The 18,327-nt window shown below is 35.3% G+C and overlaps 1 protein-coding gene across 1 annotated transcript; it reads right to left on the reverse strand.

Moving 5' to 3' along the window:
- Positions 1–4,393: 4,393 nt before the first annotated feature.
- CCDC179 (coiled-coil domain containing 179) lies at positions 4,394–17,660 on the reverse strand. The gene is made up of 4 exons (XM_032241005.1): positions 17,547–17,660; positions 16,608–16,649; positions 15,140–15,244; positions 4,394–4,604 (listed from the first exon to the last, which is right to left on the reverse strand). The coding sequence occupies exons 1-4, from the start codon at positions 17,589–17,591 to the stop codon at positions 4,593–4,595; spliced, it is 204 nt and encodes a 67-aa protein (XP_032096896.1). The 5' UTR covers positions 17,592–17,660; the 3' UTR covers positions 4,394–4,592.
- Between the last annotated feature and the right edge of the window lie 667 nt (positions 17,661–18,327).

Consider the following 18,327-nt stretch of genomic DNA (forward strand, 5'->3'; position numbering starts at 1 on the left):
AGAAATGTAATATGTTTTGGCTGTGACTCCATCCAAATCTCATCTTGAATTGTAGTTCCTATAATTCCCATGTGTTGTGGAAGGAACCTGGTGGAGGTAATTGAATCATGGGAGTGAATCTTTTCCATGCTGTTCTCATGTTAGTAAGTCTCAGGAGATCTGACAGTTTTACAAATGGGAGTTCCCTTGCACAAGCTTTCTCTTGCCTACCCCCATGTAAGAAGTCCTTTTGTGGTGCCAGGCATGGTGGCTCACACTTTTAATCCCAGCATATTGGGAAGCTGAGGTGGGCAGATCACTTGAGGTCAGGACTTCGAGACCAGCCTGACCAACATGTTGAAATCCTGTCTCTACAAAAAAAAAAAAAAAAAAAAAAATACAAAAATTAGATGGGCATAGTGGCACACACCTGTAGTCCCAGTTACTTAGGAGGCTGAGTCACAAGGATCACTTGAACCCAGAAGGCAGAGATTGCAGTGAGCTGAGATTTTGCCATTGCACTCCAGCCTGGGTGATGCAGTGAGACTTTGCCTTAAAAAAAAAAAAAAGAAAAAGGAAAAAAATAAGTCCCTTTTCTCTTCCTTCATCTCTGCCATGATTGTGAGGCCTCTCCAGCCATGTGAAACTGTGAGTCCATTAAACCTCTTTTCTTTATAAATTACCCAGTCTCAGGTATGTCTTTATTAGCAATGTGAGAACAGATTAATATAGTAAATTCATACTGGATGAGTGGGGTGCCACTGTAAAGTTACCAGAAAATGTAAAAGCGACTTTGGAACTGGGTAACAGGCAGAAGTTGGAACAGTTTGGAGGGCTCAGAAGAAGACAGGATGTGAGAAAGTTTAGAACTTCCTAGAAACTTGCTAAATGACTTTGACCAAAATGCTGATAGTGACATGGACAATAAGGTCTAGACTGAAGTGGTTACAGATGGAGATAAGGAACTTGTTGGGAACTAGAGTAAAGCTCACTTGCTATGCAAAGAGACTGATGGCATTTTTCCCCTGCCCCTTGCTATGCAAAGAGACTGATGGCATTTTTCCCCTGCCCCAGAGATCTGTGAAACTTTGAACTTGAAAGAGATTATGTAGGGTATGAGTGGAAGAAATTTCTAAGTGGCAAAGTGTTCAAAAAGAAGCAGAGCATAAAACTTTGGAAAATTTGCAGCCTGCCAATGAAATAGAAAAGAAAATATCATTTTCTTAGGAGAAATTCAAACTGGCTGCAGAAATTTACATAAGTAATGAGGAGCCAAATGTTAATTGACAAGACAATGGGGAAAATGTCTCCAGGATATGTTAGAGGTCTTCATGGCAGTCCTACCTATCACAAGCCAGGAGGCCTAGGAGGAAAAAATGATGTTGTGGGCCAGGGGTCTTGCTGCTTTGTGCACTCTCAGGATTTGGTGCCCTGTGTTCCAGATGTGGCTAAAAGGGGCCAACATAAAGCTCAGGTCATTGCTTCAGAGACTGCAAGCCCCAGGCCTTGGTGGCTTACATCTGGTATTGGGCCTGTGGGTGCACATAAGTCAAGAATTAAGGTTTGGGAATCTCTGCCCAGATTTCAGAAAATGTATGGAAATGCCTGGATGTCCAGACAGAGGTGTGCTGCAGGAGTGGAGCCTTCATGGAGAACCTCTGCTAGAGCAGTGAGAAAGGGAAATGTGGGGTACAAGCACCCACATAGAGTCCTCACTGGAGCACTACCTAGTAGAGCTGTTAGAAGAGGGCCACTGTCCTGCAGAACCTAGAATGGTAGATCCATCAATAGCTTGCACCATGTGTCTGAAAAAGCTGCAGACAATGCCAGCTTATGAAAGCATCCAGGAGAGGGCTGTACCCTGCAAAGCCACAGGGGCAGAACTGTCTAGGACCATGGGAACTCACCTCTTGCATCAGCATGACCTGGACGTGAGACATGAAATAAATGAAGATCATTTTGAAACTTTAAGATTTGACTTCCCCACTGGATTTCAGACTTTTATTGGACTTTTAGCCCCTTTGTTCTGTCCAATTTCTGCTATTTGGAATGGGTGTACTTTCCCAATGCCTGTATCATCATTGTATCTAGAAAGTAACTAACTTGCTTTTGATTTTACAGGCTCATAGGCAGAAGGCACTTGCCTTGTCTCAGTAAAACTTTGGACTGTGGACTTTTGAGTTAATGGTGAAATGAGTTAAGACTTTGGGGGACTGTTGGGAAGGTATAATTGTTTTGAAATGTGAGGACATAAGATTTGGGAAGGGCCATGGGAAGAATGATATGGTTTGGCTGTGACCCCACCCAAATCTCATCTTGAATTATAGCTCCTGTAATTCCCACATTGTTGTGGGAGGGACACAGTAGGAAGTAATTGAATCATGGAAGTGGGTCTTTTCCATGCTGTTCTCATGGTAGTGAGTAAGTCTCATGAGATCTGATGGTTTTATAAATGGGACTTCCCCTACACAAGCTCTCTCTTGCCTGCCACCATGTAAGAAGTCCCTTCACTCTTTCTTCATCTTCTGCCATGATAGTGAGGCCTCCCCAGCCATGTGGAACTGTGAGTCCATTAAAACTCTTTTCTTTATAAGTTACTCAAACTCAGCTGTATCTTTATTAGTAGCGTGAGAACAGACTAATACAAAATGTTTTTAAAATTCTTATCCTAAATCATTCTAACATACCCAATTATTCATATGTTAGGCCAGTTGATATGGTCTCACAAGTCAGTGAAGCACTAATTATTTTCCTTTTTTTTTTTTTTTAATATTTGCTTCAGTTTGGATTTTTTTTGGCTCTATCCATTATATCTTCAATTTTAGTGACTTCTTTATTTGCATTAAATATGCTGTTAATTTAAGTTAGTGAATTTTTGGATTTTTGGTATTTTTTAAAAGTTTCATTTACTTCTTTTTAATATCTTTCATTCCTCTCTTTGTGTTCACATTTTTGTTTCAATTACTGAGCATAGTTTACATGTTTATAATGTATGTTTAAATTTCTTTTTTCTAATTCTATCATCTTTTTCATTTCTATGTCTGTTTCTATTGATTTTATTTTCCCCTAATCATGTGTTTTGTTTTCCTGATTTTGGCATGCCTAGAAATTTATTGTTGGATATTAGACATTGTGTATGTTAAATACCTGGATTTTGTAGTCTTTTTTATAGTGGACAGTTACTTGTAGATAAGTCTGATTGTTTCAAACTAGTTTTTAAGCATCTTTAGGCTAGGTTTAGAGCCATCTTTATGCTGCAGGTAATTTATCACTGCTACTGAGACATGACTTTTCTGGTCTCTCTACTAAACACCCTGTTTGAGCAACAAGGACTGTCCGTGCTTGCTGGCCAAAACTCAAGCATCTACCTATGGAAGTGTGAATGCTAAGGATTGTTTAGCTTATAACTAACCAGTTCTTTACTACCTGGCATAGTGGGGAAGAGAAAAAATAAAAAGATCTGACCTTTTCCAGTTTCATTCTGTGCATATGTAGCTTACCAGTGAGCAAAGACTCAACATGAGCAATATGCACATCTACAAAGTTCTTTGCATAGGTCTTACTGTGGAACCCTTCCCTACAACTTCCAGCTTCCCCAGACTCCCTGAATTTTTATTTTGGTTCATCAACTCACCTTTAACTCAGGAAAACTGCTGTGCTCTACTTACAATGCTTTTTGCTGGATCATTATCTGGAATGCTCCTCCAGGCAGTAAAGGGGTAATTATAGGATTCCTCTTATTTATTTCTCTTGTCTTAGGAATCACAGTCCTTTTCACTTTTGTTCCATTTCTGGAAAGCCATTGTTTTCAATATTTTGTCCTATTTTCTAGTTGCTTGTGGAAATGCAATTATAGTACTTCCATCGTTTCCAATAGTAGAATTCCCTGTACCTTACTTTAAATTGCATTTTAGAGATTGTAAGTCAGTTACCAAATATAATGTTCATGTTTATCTAATAGTTTGTAATCTTTTAATTTATAAAAGAATTGTGATAATTTAACCTACATATTAGAAATTACTTATTTTAATTAAGAAAGTATTTGAGAGATAGGGATAATTATCATTTATTTCATACATAAAGATAAAATTTTAATATTCAAATTTTATTTTAAATGGAAATTTTAATTACACTCTGGCCTAACTGCAATAGCAACACATAATATAGAGTTACTTATAATAACAGTCTCCTAGGACTATTTAAAGAATTTAACATTTTGTTTGAACAGCAGTCATTATAAATATACAGCAGAAGAATTCTGGTGTTCTATTACTAAAACATACTTCTAAATATGTCATAAAACATCTGCAAAATTTAAACATGAGAATAATATTTTTCAAAAGCCTACCTATACATATTTATTATTATTTGTTGAAAAGCAGCAGATCTCAAGTACACCACAAGGAAAAAAACATGGTAGTGAGATATGGTGTTTAATTAAATTCTAGAGCCTATAGCTTGGATATTAAATACTTGCACTGCATTTATTTTCCTGAAATGGCGGAGTATTGCATTTATTTTTCAGATGATCAATTCATGATATGTCACTTGATGTTTGAAATTCACATCTTTTGGTCTGGAGCATGGTTTCCTTCATATAGACTCCGACTTTGTCAAGATGACCACTAGACAAGATTAGAATACACAAAGAAAAATTCAATTAAAATTTCTACAAGAAAAGATTATATATACTATAAATTATTTGGAAAAGGTCTCGGGAAAACCTATTTCATACAAGATGTATTGTAAAAATAATTCTTAATAGCTGGGAATGCTATTTTAAACTAAAGTAAGGTCATGTTCAGATAGAAGCCAGATATGAAAAAATTATCAAATCATATCTGAATATGGATAAGATATAAAACAATTCTCTATTAGTCATACAACAAATATAGCAAGCAGAAAGGATTTGTAGGAACTTAGTATATCGGTTTTGAGAAATGTCAGTCATTTCTATACATAATAGATGTGATAGAGATGTTAAATATAAGGTTTTTATTTTTCAAGTCTTATGTTCTGTGAGTGACTAACACAGCATATTTTAGGCATCTGTTGAGTGTGTTTATGTCTTTAAATGACCCAGAATGAAGTGAACAACATGGACAAATAACATACAAGAAAAATGAAAAAACTGTATCAATACTGGCAGAAATTTAACCTTAAAGTAATATTTAAGGATAATTTTAATATTCATAAATATATATACTTAATGATGTAATTATTAAAAGGTTATATAAACCTTTAGTACACAAAAATAAAAACAAAAATACTTTTTCAAACTTCTTTTAACAACTAAGTGTTCTAACTTCATCACACATCCTCTGTTCTACTGGGCACAACTTACTTATCAAATGAAGTAATTATTCGTATGAATCCAGGCCTTTATTTTGTCCCAAAACATTTAAATTGTACAAAGACTATTATTGCATTTTTTTCTTAAAGTCAAAGATCAGTTTAAGCAAAAAAAATGAGAATAGAGTATTAGTGGGGATACTGCTTATAACAAAGCAAATTGCAAAATATTTAAGAGATGAAAGGTAAAATAAGAAGAATCAACACAGATTAAAGCAGTGTTACTCTGTGGTGTGGTGTGGTGTGTCATATTCATTATCACTTTGAGACAAGATTAATAGAGAAATTGACAGTAACCATTTATTTTCATTTGTAACAATTTGATAATATGACATTAGTATGAAATTGTTACAAATGAAAATAAATGTTTATTCTCAATTTGAATGATTGTATGTTAAAATTTATTCAGAATGATTTGAAAATTAAAATGATACGAAACGAAAAAAAATCAAACAAACTGATTTTGACTACATTTGAGAAGCATGGAATACCCGAGCTTAAACAGGAGATACTATACATCTTGGTTAATATATAGAAGAAAAACTAGAATAGGGTTGTTACAGTAACTCCTTGTTATTACTATTCTTTGAAAAATGAAGAGAAGCCCTTTAGCAAAGTGAGTATTTGGGGCCTTTGAGCTTCTTGATGTTCTTTCTTGGAAGAAAGGTATACTTTCTTTTTTATGGGTTATCACAGCTTTTATAATTGCCAAATACCATCAGTGAAAAGTATCTGGATATTCTGAAGACAATTCCAAATCTTTGTATTAAGGAAAATGAAAACATAAGCACCAGAGTGAACTTAGGATTTTCATATTTAATATATCTTATTTTATATAATCTTACTTATTTGTGAAACATTTCAGTTGTTTCTGAAACCTCAAATAAGTTGGTGGGATGGATGATATAGAACAATTATGTAGACATTTCTCTAAAAAACATCTGGCACTTCAAGAAAAAAAAGTGGGGCTTTTTTCAGTTTATATAAACTTATTTCAATTGTTTTTGGGGGAACAGTTGGTTTTGGTTATATTCATAAGTATTTTGTGGTGATTTCTGGAATTTTGCTGCACCCATCACCAGACCAATGTATGCTATACCCAATATATAGTCTTTTAGCCCTCACTGTCCACCCTCCCTTCCTTCCCCATGTGTCCCCCAAGTCCATTATATCATTCTTATACCTCTGTGACCTCATGGTTTAGCTCCCACTTATAAGTGAGAATGAAGCAGCTATGTTGTCTGGGGTAAATACCTGGGATTCATTGTCTCATGCCAAGAAAATTTAGGAGGTGGACACACACGAGGAGTTTAGGACTGGAGGTTTAATAGGCCAAAGCAAGAGAAAGGAAAACAGCTCTCTCTCGCTCTCTAGTGAGAGAGAGGGGATTTCTGAGAGGAAAGACTGGCCAGTGGTGGAGGTGATGGATTTTATAGGAATGTGATTTACATAGGGCTCACAGATTGGTTCAATAAGGTATGATGTTTACATAGCACGCAGGGAAGGCTGGCTACCCCACCCTAATCTTATTATGCAAATGAACTTTCCTCTTGGCCTTCGCCATCTTTTTTGCTTCTTACTATACATGTCACTGGCAGAGAAGGGAAGATGGAGCCGCCATTTTGAACATGATTGGCACAACTTCCAGCACCTATGACCGCAGCTCAATTTTATAGGTTGCTCTTTGTTAGAAAGGAAAATGATTTGGAGCTGCTTTTCATTAAAGGGAAAACATTAATAAGGACTTCCATACCCTCACTATCTGCCTAAGTAACTTCTTCTTAACTCCTGTATCAAGAACATATGATATTTTGTTTTCCATTCCTGAGTTACTTCACTTAGAATAATGGTATCCAGCTTCATCCAGGTTGCTGTGAATGCCATTATTTTCTTTCATTTTATGGCAAAGTAGTATTCCATGGTATATCTATAAACCACATTTTCTTTATCCACTGGTTGCTTGATATGCATTTAAGCTTGTTCTACATTTTTTAAATTGCCCATTGCACTGTTGTAAACATGCATGTGTAAGTGTGTTTTTCATGTAATGACTTATTTTCCTCTGGGTAGATATCCAGTAGTGGGATTGCTGGATCAAATGGTAGTTCTACTTTTAGTTAAAAAGGGGAGCTTTGGAAATGAAAATCCTTAGATGGTTAGTTAAGGGGCAAGTTATGAAAGAAAAAAAAATTGATGGTACTAGGTATTGAAATGACAAAGGGATAGAAAGAGTAACCAAAATAATTGTATGTAAATCAATCAAGAGGTACAGGGTTCAGAAATGGTGGCAATTGTCTTGCATATAGAAAGGTGGACTCAGGAATAATTCTCTTTTCTTTCCCATACCTCAAATTATTATACTTTATACTAAGGCATAACTTGGAAAGTGAAAATATATGTTGCACAGACATATTTTAATGCTTAAAAGAGAGACAAAGATTATGCGGTTGGGGTTATAAACACTGGTATATCATCAAGGGAGGAGCTTTGTAGATATTTAAGGCAAAATGGTAACAGTGTATAGTTGATGGTCCTGGGTTTCTATATGGCAGCGTATAGGTTCTTTTCATTATGCAAAAACAAATGGTAAACAAAGCAAATGGGTTGAACTTTTACTCATAATATGCATTTATTCCAAAAACTCAGAGAGGAGGGCAAGTTACAGAAAGAGAATCCTCACAGTCTAAATAAAGAAGGAAAGTACTTTCTTCTATACTGATGTTACCTCTATTCTCTTCGGGGCAGCAAAGGAGTCAGTTTAATTTTTCACATCTCTAAATTTATTTGCAGTTAGGGGTGGCCAGTAAACCAATTTTGATCAAAGAAATTTATGTGGAGCTTTCCAGTCTGACATATAAAGAGCTTGCAAATTATTCTTTCCATCCTTACAATAAGAAAAAGGTAGAACAAACTGAAAAGCAATTAATCTTCTTATATTCATCAGAGAAATGAGGGCACAAGGCAAACTACTGCCCTGAAAACCAGAGAGACAGACAAGTGGATGTGGAGAGTCAGAGCTTGCCAGGAACGGAAAGCTTCTGCTAAGGCAAATGCAAGTGGGAACACGTCAACTTTATTTGATGTGTGGCTGTAGGCCCAGGGTGTATAACCTTTAAAGTTAAAAACTCGGTGTTTAAGGAGGACAGTCTTAGGGAAGCCCCCATAGTTTCCTGAATTTTACCTCCAGGAGCCTCACCAGATCTCACTGTGAAGATCAGAGAACAGTCTTTTATTTGCTTCTAGCAGTGAAAGGGGAAAAGTAATCATTTAAAAATACCTCGGAGCTCTTCGTTCTCTTTACCAGAGCATGCTCTCAAGAGAAACTATTTTAGAAGAGCCTGAATAAATTGGGTTTTACCAAATCACAGGTGACTTAGGGGAAAGGAAATACACAACTCCTGTTCCCTATAGCCTTCCTATTTTTACCTAATGGGGAGGGTAGATAAGAAGAAGTTGTGAAATTTACATCCCAGGAATAAAATACTGCCCTTGCAGTGAAAAAAATTATGACAGTAGAAAGCTCTGATCCAATCAACTATGATCATCTAATGAAGCTAACCATGAGAGAAATTTATAGTTTTAATAGCAATAGCCCTTCCCCCAAAATAAACCACTTTTGTAAAACTAGTGGAAGGCCACCAGGTTAGGAGAATGAGAAAGGCCTGAATTCTGCTAAGATGCAGGCATAGTCAAATGATTACCAGCCATTATTTTGGAGGCCACAAGATTTGCAGCTTCCCCTGTTTGACTTTGACATGTTTTTTCAGGCTTTTGCATTTCGGATGACCAGACAGCCCACATGGACCAAAGACTCTTAGCTCAACTGGTCCTGTGGTCCCTACCCAGAAGTAAGCTCACCTCATGAGGCATTTTTCACATCCCTATGATTTCATTCCTAACCAATCAGCAGCACCCATTCCCATAGGCCCCTGCCCACAAAACTATCCTTGAAAAAGCTTAGCCTCCAAATTTTTAGGGAGACTGATTTGAGTAATAATAAATCTCCAGTCTCCTGCTTACCTGGCTCTGTGTGTATTAGACTCTTTCTCTATTGCAATTCCCCTGTCTTGATAAATTGGCTCTGTCTGGGTAGTGTGTAAAATGAACCCATTAAGCAGTTACAGATACATCCTCACTTAAAGACTGAATTCTAATCATAGGGCTATGGAACCCTTCTTCCCCTACAGCTTATAAATACATCAGTCAGTCTCCTGTATGTATCAGATGATTCCAACTTTAAAAATTTCAAGCTTAAAAAAAAAATTTCAAGCTTCACATTTTATTTAAGAAAGAGTTCCTAGTGAGACCAAAAATAAGAGGGAAGACAAAAATGAACCAGGGGAAATTTTATCCTTTGATATCACAGCTACAGTAAATAGAAAACACAGCTTAAATCTTAATCAGATAAGCATAAAACCTACACTAAAAGCTTATCTATCTTAGTTTCTGTTACCCAATACATCATGTCCAGCTTTCAATAAAAAATAACAAGACATATATGCACCATGGAATATTATGCAGCCATCAAAAACGATGAGTTCGTGTCCTTTGTAGGGCATGAACCTGGAAACCATCATTCTCAGCAAACTGACACAAGAACGAAAATCAAACACCGCATGTTCTCACTCACAGGCGGGTGTTGAACAATGAGAACACATGGACACAGGGAGGGGAGCATCACACACTGGGGTCTGTCAAGGGGAAATAGGGGAGGGACAGTGGGGGGTGGGGAGTTGGGGAGAGATAGTATGGGGAGAAATGCAGATATAGGTGATGGGAAGGAAGGCAGCAAATCACACTGCCATGTGTGTACCTATGCAACAATCTTGCATGTTCTTCACATGTACCCCAAAACCTAAAATGCAAAAAAAAAAAAAAAGGAAAAAAAATAACAAGACATGCTAAAAAGGGCAAAAACCACTCTGAAGTAAAAAAGTAACTATCAGTCAGATCCAGACTCAGATAATAGCAGATATTTTAGAATTGTCAGACTAGGAATTTACAATAATTATGACTAATATGCTAAGTTCTGATAGAAAAAGTAGACATGATGCAAGAAAAGATGGGTAACATGAGGCAAAATTGAAAATCTAGAAATCAAAATAACCCTAAAAGCCTAAAATATTTTAATGGAAATGAAGCATGACATTGATAGGCTCATTAATAGACTAAGAGGAAACAAATTAGTTAGCTTAAATATATGTAAATAGAAACTTTCCAAAATAACAGTAAAGAGAAAAAATTATAAAAAATAGAATATGTTCTTCAAGAACTGGGCAACGATTACAAAAAGTCTAAATATTACCTGATTGGAGAAGAAAGAGGAATAAGAAAAGAAGAAGGAGAAGGAGAAGAAGAAGTAGAAGATGAAAAAGTAGAAGAATAAGGAAGAGGAGGAGAAACAGAATAAATATTTGACATAATAGACAAGAAGCTTGTAAAGTTAATGATAGACAACAGACCACGGATCCAGAAAATTCATAAGACAGCAAGCAGGATAAATACCAAAATAACTACATCTAGACATATGAAATTTAAACTGCAAAAAAAAAAAAATCAGACAAAAATGAAATCTGAAATAAGCTGAGGAAAAGTGATAGGATACCTTACCTAAATAGGAACATGAATAACAACAATTACATAGCACTTCTTTACAGAAATCATGCAAGCAATAAGAGAATGGAGTGAAATATTTACAGTGTTCAAAAAAAGAGCAGCAATCTAGGATTCTGTAACATATGCAAGTATCCTTTCAAAGTGAAGGAGAACTAAAGACTTCCTCAGACAAACAAACACGAAAATAATATTTGTTCCTAGTAGGCTTGCCCAAATAGCAATAGAAAATGTTGTAAGTCAAAAACTTGGACCTACATAAAGAAAGGAAGAGCATTAGAAAAGAAAAAAATGAAGGTAAAACAAAATATTTTATCTGTCTTACTCTTAACTGATCTAAGAAAAATAGTTTGTTCAAAATAATAATTGCAACAATGTATGTGGTGTCTATATTTTATGGAGAAGTGAATGACAATGTTTTGAAGAATAAGAAAAAGAGAAGGGGAATACTCTGTTATAAGTAACCTGCATTACCCGTAAAGCAGCATAGTGTTATTTGAAAGTGGACTTGAACAACTTATAAATTTATCGTTCAAATGCAAAGAAAACCACTAAAAATGTTAAAAAATAAAATAAAACAAGTATTATTGATATGCTAAGACTGGAGAGAATATTAAATAATATAAATTGCTCAAAACTAGAGAATGCAGAAGAAGAATGGAAAAGTAAAAGACACAAATGAAAGAAAAAACAACTCCACAACTAAAAGACAGTAATAGATATTGCACATACTAATTCAACAATATCAATAACCACTTTGGATGTCAATGATCTGAAAGACAAAGACTCTTAGAATAAATAAAGATGTAAGACACAAGTGTATGTTGGTTACAAGAAACTCACTTTAAGTATAAAGGCAGATAGAATCAAAATAAAGGGATGGAGAAAGCTATACCTTGCTAACAATAGTCGAAAGAAAGCTGAAGTAGCATTATTAATTTCAGACAAACCAGACTTCAGAACAAGAAGAAATTATCAATGATAAAGAGGGACATTACATAGTAATAATGGGGTAAAATTACATAGTAATCATTAATGCGTTTGTGCCTAACAACAGAACATCAAAATATGTGAGGCAAAAACTGATAAAAATGCAAGAAGAAGTAGACAAATCTGCTATCATAACTGAATGTCAATTCCTTCTAATAGTAGTTGACAGAACTAGCAGACAGAAAATCAGTTAAGAATATATTTGAACTGAACAGCACCATCAGTCATTTGGAATTAATTGACATTAATAGTTACTTTATTCAACAACAGCAGAATACACATTTTTCTCAAGCCACATGGAACATTCACCAAGACAGATCACATTCAATGTCATGAAAACACACCTTAGGCTGGATGTGGTGGCTCACGCCTATAATCCCAGCACTTTGGGAGGCTGAGGCAGGCAGATCACAAGGTAAAGAGTTCAGTATTCACCACCAGCCTAGCCAAAATGGTGAAACCCCATCTCTACTAAAAAATACAAAAATTAGCTGGGCATGGTGGTGCACACCTGTAATCCCAGCTACTCAGGGGGCTGAGGCAGGAGAATCGCATGAACCCAGGAGGCAGAGGTTGCAGTGAACCAAAATCATGCCACTGCACTCCAGCCTGGGCAATAGAGCAAGACGCCATCTAAAAACAACAACAAACAAACAAACAAAGCAGAAACACAACTTCACAAATTTAAAAGGATAGAAATTATACAAAGTATGTTCTCAAACCACAATGAAGTTAAACTAGAAATCAATAACAAGGAAGATAGCTGGAAAATCCTTAAATATTTGGAAATTAAGAACATACTTGTAACTAACACATGTGCCAAAGAAGAGGTCTCAAAAAATGTAGAATATTCTGAACAAAATAAAAATGAAAATATGATTTATCAAAATTTATGGATATAGTGAAAATGATGCTTAGAGAAATTTTATAGCATTAAATTAGTTTATTGGAAAAGAGGTAGATCTAAACTCAATAGTCTAAGATTTCACCTTAGGAAAACAGGGGAAAAAAAGAGCAAATTAAACTCAAAGTAAGCAGTAGAAAAGATATAAAAATTAGAGCAGAAGTCTGCGAAACTGAAAATAAAAAACAACAGAGAAAATCAATAAGACCAAAATATAATTATTTGAAAATATTAATAAAATTGATAAAATTCCACCAGTCTAAAAAAACAGATACAAATTACCAACCTCATAAGTAAAAGAGAGACCATAGCTGTTGAGTCTATGAACATTAAATGAATAGTAAAATATAACCAACAGCTCTATGCCCATAAAGTTGAAAACTTAGATGAAACTGACTAAATCTAAAAAGGATTCCGTCTATTCAAATTCACATAAGGAGACATAGATCATCTAAATAGGGCTATTATCTATTTAAAAATTAGTTAATAATTAGGAATCCTTCAAAATAGAAAATACTAGACCCAGATGGTTTCACTGATTAATTCTATCAAACATTTAAATAAACTTTACTAATTCTTTACAATATCTTACAGAACAATGAGGCAGAGGGAATACTTCCTGACTCATTCTGTAAGCCTAGCATTATCCAAATACCAAAACCAGAAAAATATATTAAAAGAAAAAAATGACAGACCAATATCTCTCGTGAACATAGATGTAAAAATTCTCAAAAAATTAGCAAATTGATCCAACCATGTATAAAAATTAATATATACAATCCAAGACTTATCCCAGGAATGTAAGGCTGTTTCAACATCTACAAATTATTTAATGAAATCCATCACATCAAAAAGCTGAAGAAGAAAAATCATATGATCATATCAACAGATACATAATGAGAATTTGACAAAATTCCAATACCCATTTATGATAAAAACTCTCAGTACTAGGAATAGAGAGGAATGTCTTTGATTGAATAAGGAATGTCGGTAAAATACTTATACCTAACATTGTAGTTACTGGTGAGAAACGAGATTTTTTTCAGTTAATGTTAGAAAAAAGACAAAAATGTACCATCTCACTTCTGTTCAACCTCATAATGGAAATCATAGCTAATGCAGTAAGATAAGGCAATACATGTTACACAGTTAGGGAAGAAAGAAATAAAACTGTCTTTGTTCACAGATGACCTAGTTGACTAAGTAGAAAATCCCAAAGAATCAACAATAACGATAAAAAACAAAAAACTCTTGGAACTAATAAACAATTATAGTAAGATTAGAGGATGTAGGTTTAATACAGAAAATTCAATTGATTTCCTTTATACCAGCAATGAACAATTGGAATGCAAAGTTAAAAACAGCCCACCATTTATATTAGCAACAAAAAATAAAACACTTAGGCATAAATCCAAGAAAACATGTATAAAATCTGGATGAGGAAAATTATAAAACTCTTATAAAAAGAGCTAAATAAATAGAAATTCTATGTTAATTTATACTAAGACTCAATATTGGTAAGATAGCATTTGTTCCAAACTGATCCTATGGATCCAACACAATCCCAATAAAAATTCTAGCAGGTTACTTTGTAGATTTCAACAAACCGATTCTAAATTGTATATGGAAAGGGAAAAGTTCCAGAATAGACAACACAACATTGAAGGAGAAGAACAGAAGAGGGCTGACACTACCTGATTTCTAGACTTACTGTAAATCTATAGTTTTCAATGTAACTGAATAGGGAGCTCAGAAATATATCTACACAAATATATAGTCAACAAACCTAAAATAGTCTTTTCAACAAATGGTACTAGAACTTGATATTTACATGAAAACAGTAATGATGATAATCTAGACACTGACCTTACACCTTTCAATAACATTAACTAGATATGGATGATAGACCTAAATGTAATATATGCAACTGCAAAACTTCTACAGGATAATACATGGGAGAACTTATATGATCTTAAATTTGGCAATAAATTTTCGGATAAAGAGCCAAAAGTCTTAAATGAATAACCTTATGTAGTCAGCTAACATGGCAAAATAAGAGCTGGAATCCAAAACAACCTGGATTATCAAAGATACTCCTGTTTTCATTAAACCATATCACCTCCAGGAGATGACTGCAGAAGATATTAGATGAGAATTTGATTAGAAGACTTTTAAGACAAATTACAAATTTCTCAAAGAGAAAGGGAACAACAAAATTTATAGTGAATATTACATGAATTAAAATGAGGATATCAGTTGCATTTAATTATCTGTTAATTTCAGTGAAACCTGTATACTTACTAGGAGTCCTGGTTCTGGAACAGGAGAAGCCCTTGCAAACCTTTTACTCAGTCTCCTCTTCTCTTTCTTTAGGTTTTGCATATTCTGAATACGTTTATCTGCAAGCTTTAGAAAAATTAAAAGGAAAGAACAATCATACTTTTTTGTAACATAGAAAGGCAACATGCTGATTATATTTTTGGTTTGTGTCAATAAAAAAAGGTAAACACCACCACCACTGCAAACAGTTTCCATAACTATGTAGAAATGGGGGAAATCCCTTTCATTCAAATGTGTGGTTCATAGGTGAAGAAAATAACATTGGAGCATCAGTAGAGTTTTCAAATAAGACTATTCTTGATTTCATCTTACCACTGTATACTTTTAAACAGATCCAGATTCATGGATTAGTGTGTTTACTTTTATTTTAAAAGTAATGTTCATTAAAGACTCCTAGGGGATTTTCTCTGTAGAAATAAGAAAACAATTATTTGCTTCCTTGAAATGTTGCATGACACACATAGCTTTTTATGCCACCATTGTATGGCATCTACAAGTAGCAGACCTAGGAGATCAAACTCGAATGCTTTGCAGACAATGAAATACAGAAATAGAATAGAAAGGATATGAATAACAAGAACTTTTTTATCTACTTCCAATGAAGTATAAGTTAGTACAATTGCTTTGAAAATAAACTTTAAAAAAAATTCACTGCCAAACAGAGTATAAACTTGAACAATTGCTTTGAAAACAATATGGCATTACTTTCTAACAATGAAAAATTTGCTTTCCCTATGATTCAACCATTGCACTTCTGCCTAAATAATCAAGTGAAATTCTTGTACATGGGGAAGGAAGACATGTACTAGAATGTTTGATGTAAAAATGATACAATGTCTAAACAAGAGAAAAAGGTTTAATTAACTGTGATGTGTTCCATGAGAAAATATGGAGCAGCAGTGAAAATAAAGGAACTATATATAGCAATATAGACAAATCTTAGGAAATAGTATTGAGAAGGAAGAGTAAATCACACTAAATTTTGTGTGATCTTATGTTTATAAAGTTTAAAACCAAGCAAAAGCAAATAATGAACTTTTAGAGGCACATATGTAACAAACTTAAGGAAAAGGAAGAGATTGATGTAACTAAAATTCAAGATGGTGGTTACCTCTGGGAGAAATCTTAGGAGGTAGAATAGAAAAGCATTCCCTAGCTGGATTCAAAAGTACCCATAATATTTTAATCCTTAAATGGGAGAAATATGATATTTTATAAATACTTTTTGTATATGTATCAAATGTCACATTAAAAACTAAGTATATAGTTAAGACCATTCCAATAGTAGTCATGTGATCCCAGAGTCCCAAGAAATATATTGAAGTGTCTACCAGTACAGGTCTATTATGTTAGGGACTACTACATAAAGGAACAAGTTACAAGAACAGTGTTGAAACAACCAGAACCTAGTTCTTTATTTCAACATTACCTGCCGCTCAGTGACCTCTGAAGGATGATGTCTTGGTCCTTCCTATATAATATGCAAAATCAAAACAGATTCACACATTAAAAAGTCATTAAAAAACAGCAAATTAGTTATTATAATTGGAAGAAGCCTATGCTACTTTTAAATATATGTATTATATGAATCATTTCAACAGTAAGAGGCAGGTTAAAAAAACACACAAAAAATGCAGGTTCAAAATATGTAAGATAAAGATTGTGGTGGAAGATGGAGACAGTATTATGATTAAAAAAAAAAAAAAAAAAAGAACCAGCTGTGAACCACCTTGCAGATAACAGGCAAAGTATGGAGACTTATTCGGGAGGGAAGGAATGTATGAGAAATCCAAAAATGCATGTTTCTACTTGCACTTTGCACAGGACTTCAGTGGTGCCATTGAACAATCTAGTCTTTAAGCTGATTTCAAAGCCTAGGAATAATTGGTGATGTGATTGAGATCAGATGGTTTTCTGAAGCACAGGGAGCCTGGCTGTTAGTTTTTGAGATTCTCACCCTACCCTCTATTTCTTGATCATACCTTAAATATATCCCCCTTCCCCCATTTTGATCCAGTCTTTTAACCAGAAGACCCAAGAGCAATCTGTTCCACATCTGGCAATTGAGAACTTATCCTTCTCCCTACTTCTGTAATTTCTACTCCACCTCCTAGGGCAGATCAGTGGGGCAGTCAACATACAGGTGAGGTGTCTGACCCCTAGCAAACAGTGGGTGGGGCTTTTTCTTTTTTCAGGTAGGTCTAGCAGTCAGGATTTAGTCTGTCTGCTTCACCTGGAATTTCCCAACCCCTAGCACCAAACCACATTTGCAACACCTAGAAGTGCCATGGCCAAAGCCACAGCAGCCTGGAGTTCAAAGCCCAGGACGGAGTGGCAGAGGTGAGGTTAAGGGCCCCACCGGACTCACAGGGTTGACTTGGGAAGGCTCGATGTCCCAGCAGTACAGGCACATGCTTCGGAACCTAAGGGTGCCGCCTGGCACCTCTTGCCTGTCCTGGACCAACTGATTGCGGGACCCACCACCCACAGCCCTCAAGCCCCGCCCACCCAGTTCCATCACAATTCTCTTTGTTCTCCTTCCTGCTATGGCCCCTTCCCTTTCCCCAGCTGTATTTCAGTCCAGTGCAGGGAAGGCAAGGCCTCAAGTTGTCCACAGTATCTTTGAATTATGGATGTCAGTTTACCATGATTCCCTATATCATCTCCTTCTTCCTCAGAAAATTGCATAATACCAATTTCCCACCTTTTCTAGCCTTCATCTCTCTAGTCTCTCTCTTTATAAAGCCCCTTTCATTTGTGTCTAGCTTAGTCTCCATGTTTTGTCACTTCAGTCTGTCTATTGTTAGGATTCTCAATTCCACCACTTCGTTATTGTTCCATCACAGCTTCTAGCTGGGTGACCCAACTGTCTGCCCTCTTCCCATTTATCTATACCAAATGAACTGAGGAGAAGCTTGAAGAGGGTTGCAATACATATTCTTCTCCCCCTATTTATTTGTTTATTTTTGACAGAGTCTTACTCAGTTACCCAGACTGGAGTGTAGTGGCATGATTTTGACTCACTGCAACCTCCGCCTCCCAGGTTCAAGCAATTCTCCTGTCTCAGCCTCTTGAGTAGCTGGGACTACAGGTGCATGCCATGACTCCTGGCTATTTTTTTTTCTTTTTTTTTGTATTTTTAGTAGAGA

This window comes from Sapajus apella, unplaced genomic scaffold, assembly GCF_009761245.1.
Source record: "Sapajus apella isolate SASKATOON/1434 unplaced genomic scaffold, GSC_monkey_1.0 scaffold47, whole genome shotgun sequence".
Classification (NCBI taxonomy): domain Eukaryota; kingdom Metazoa; phylum Chordata; class Mammalia; order Primates; family Cebidae; genus Sapajus; species Sapajus apella.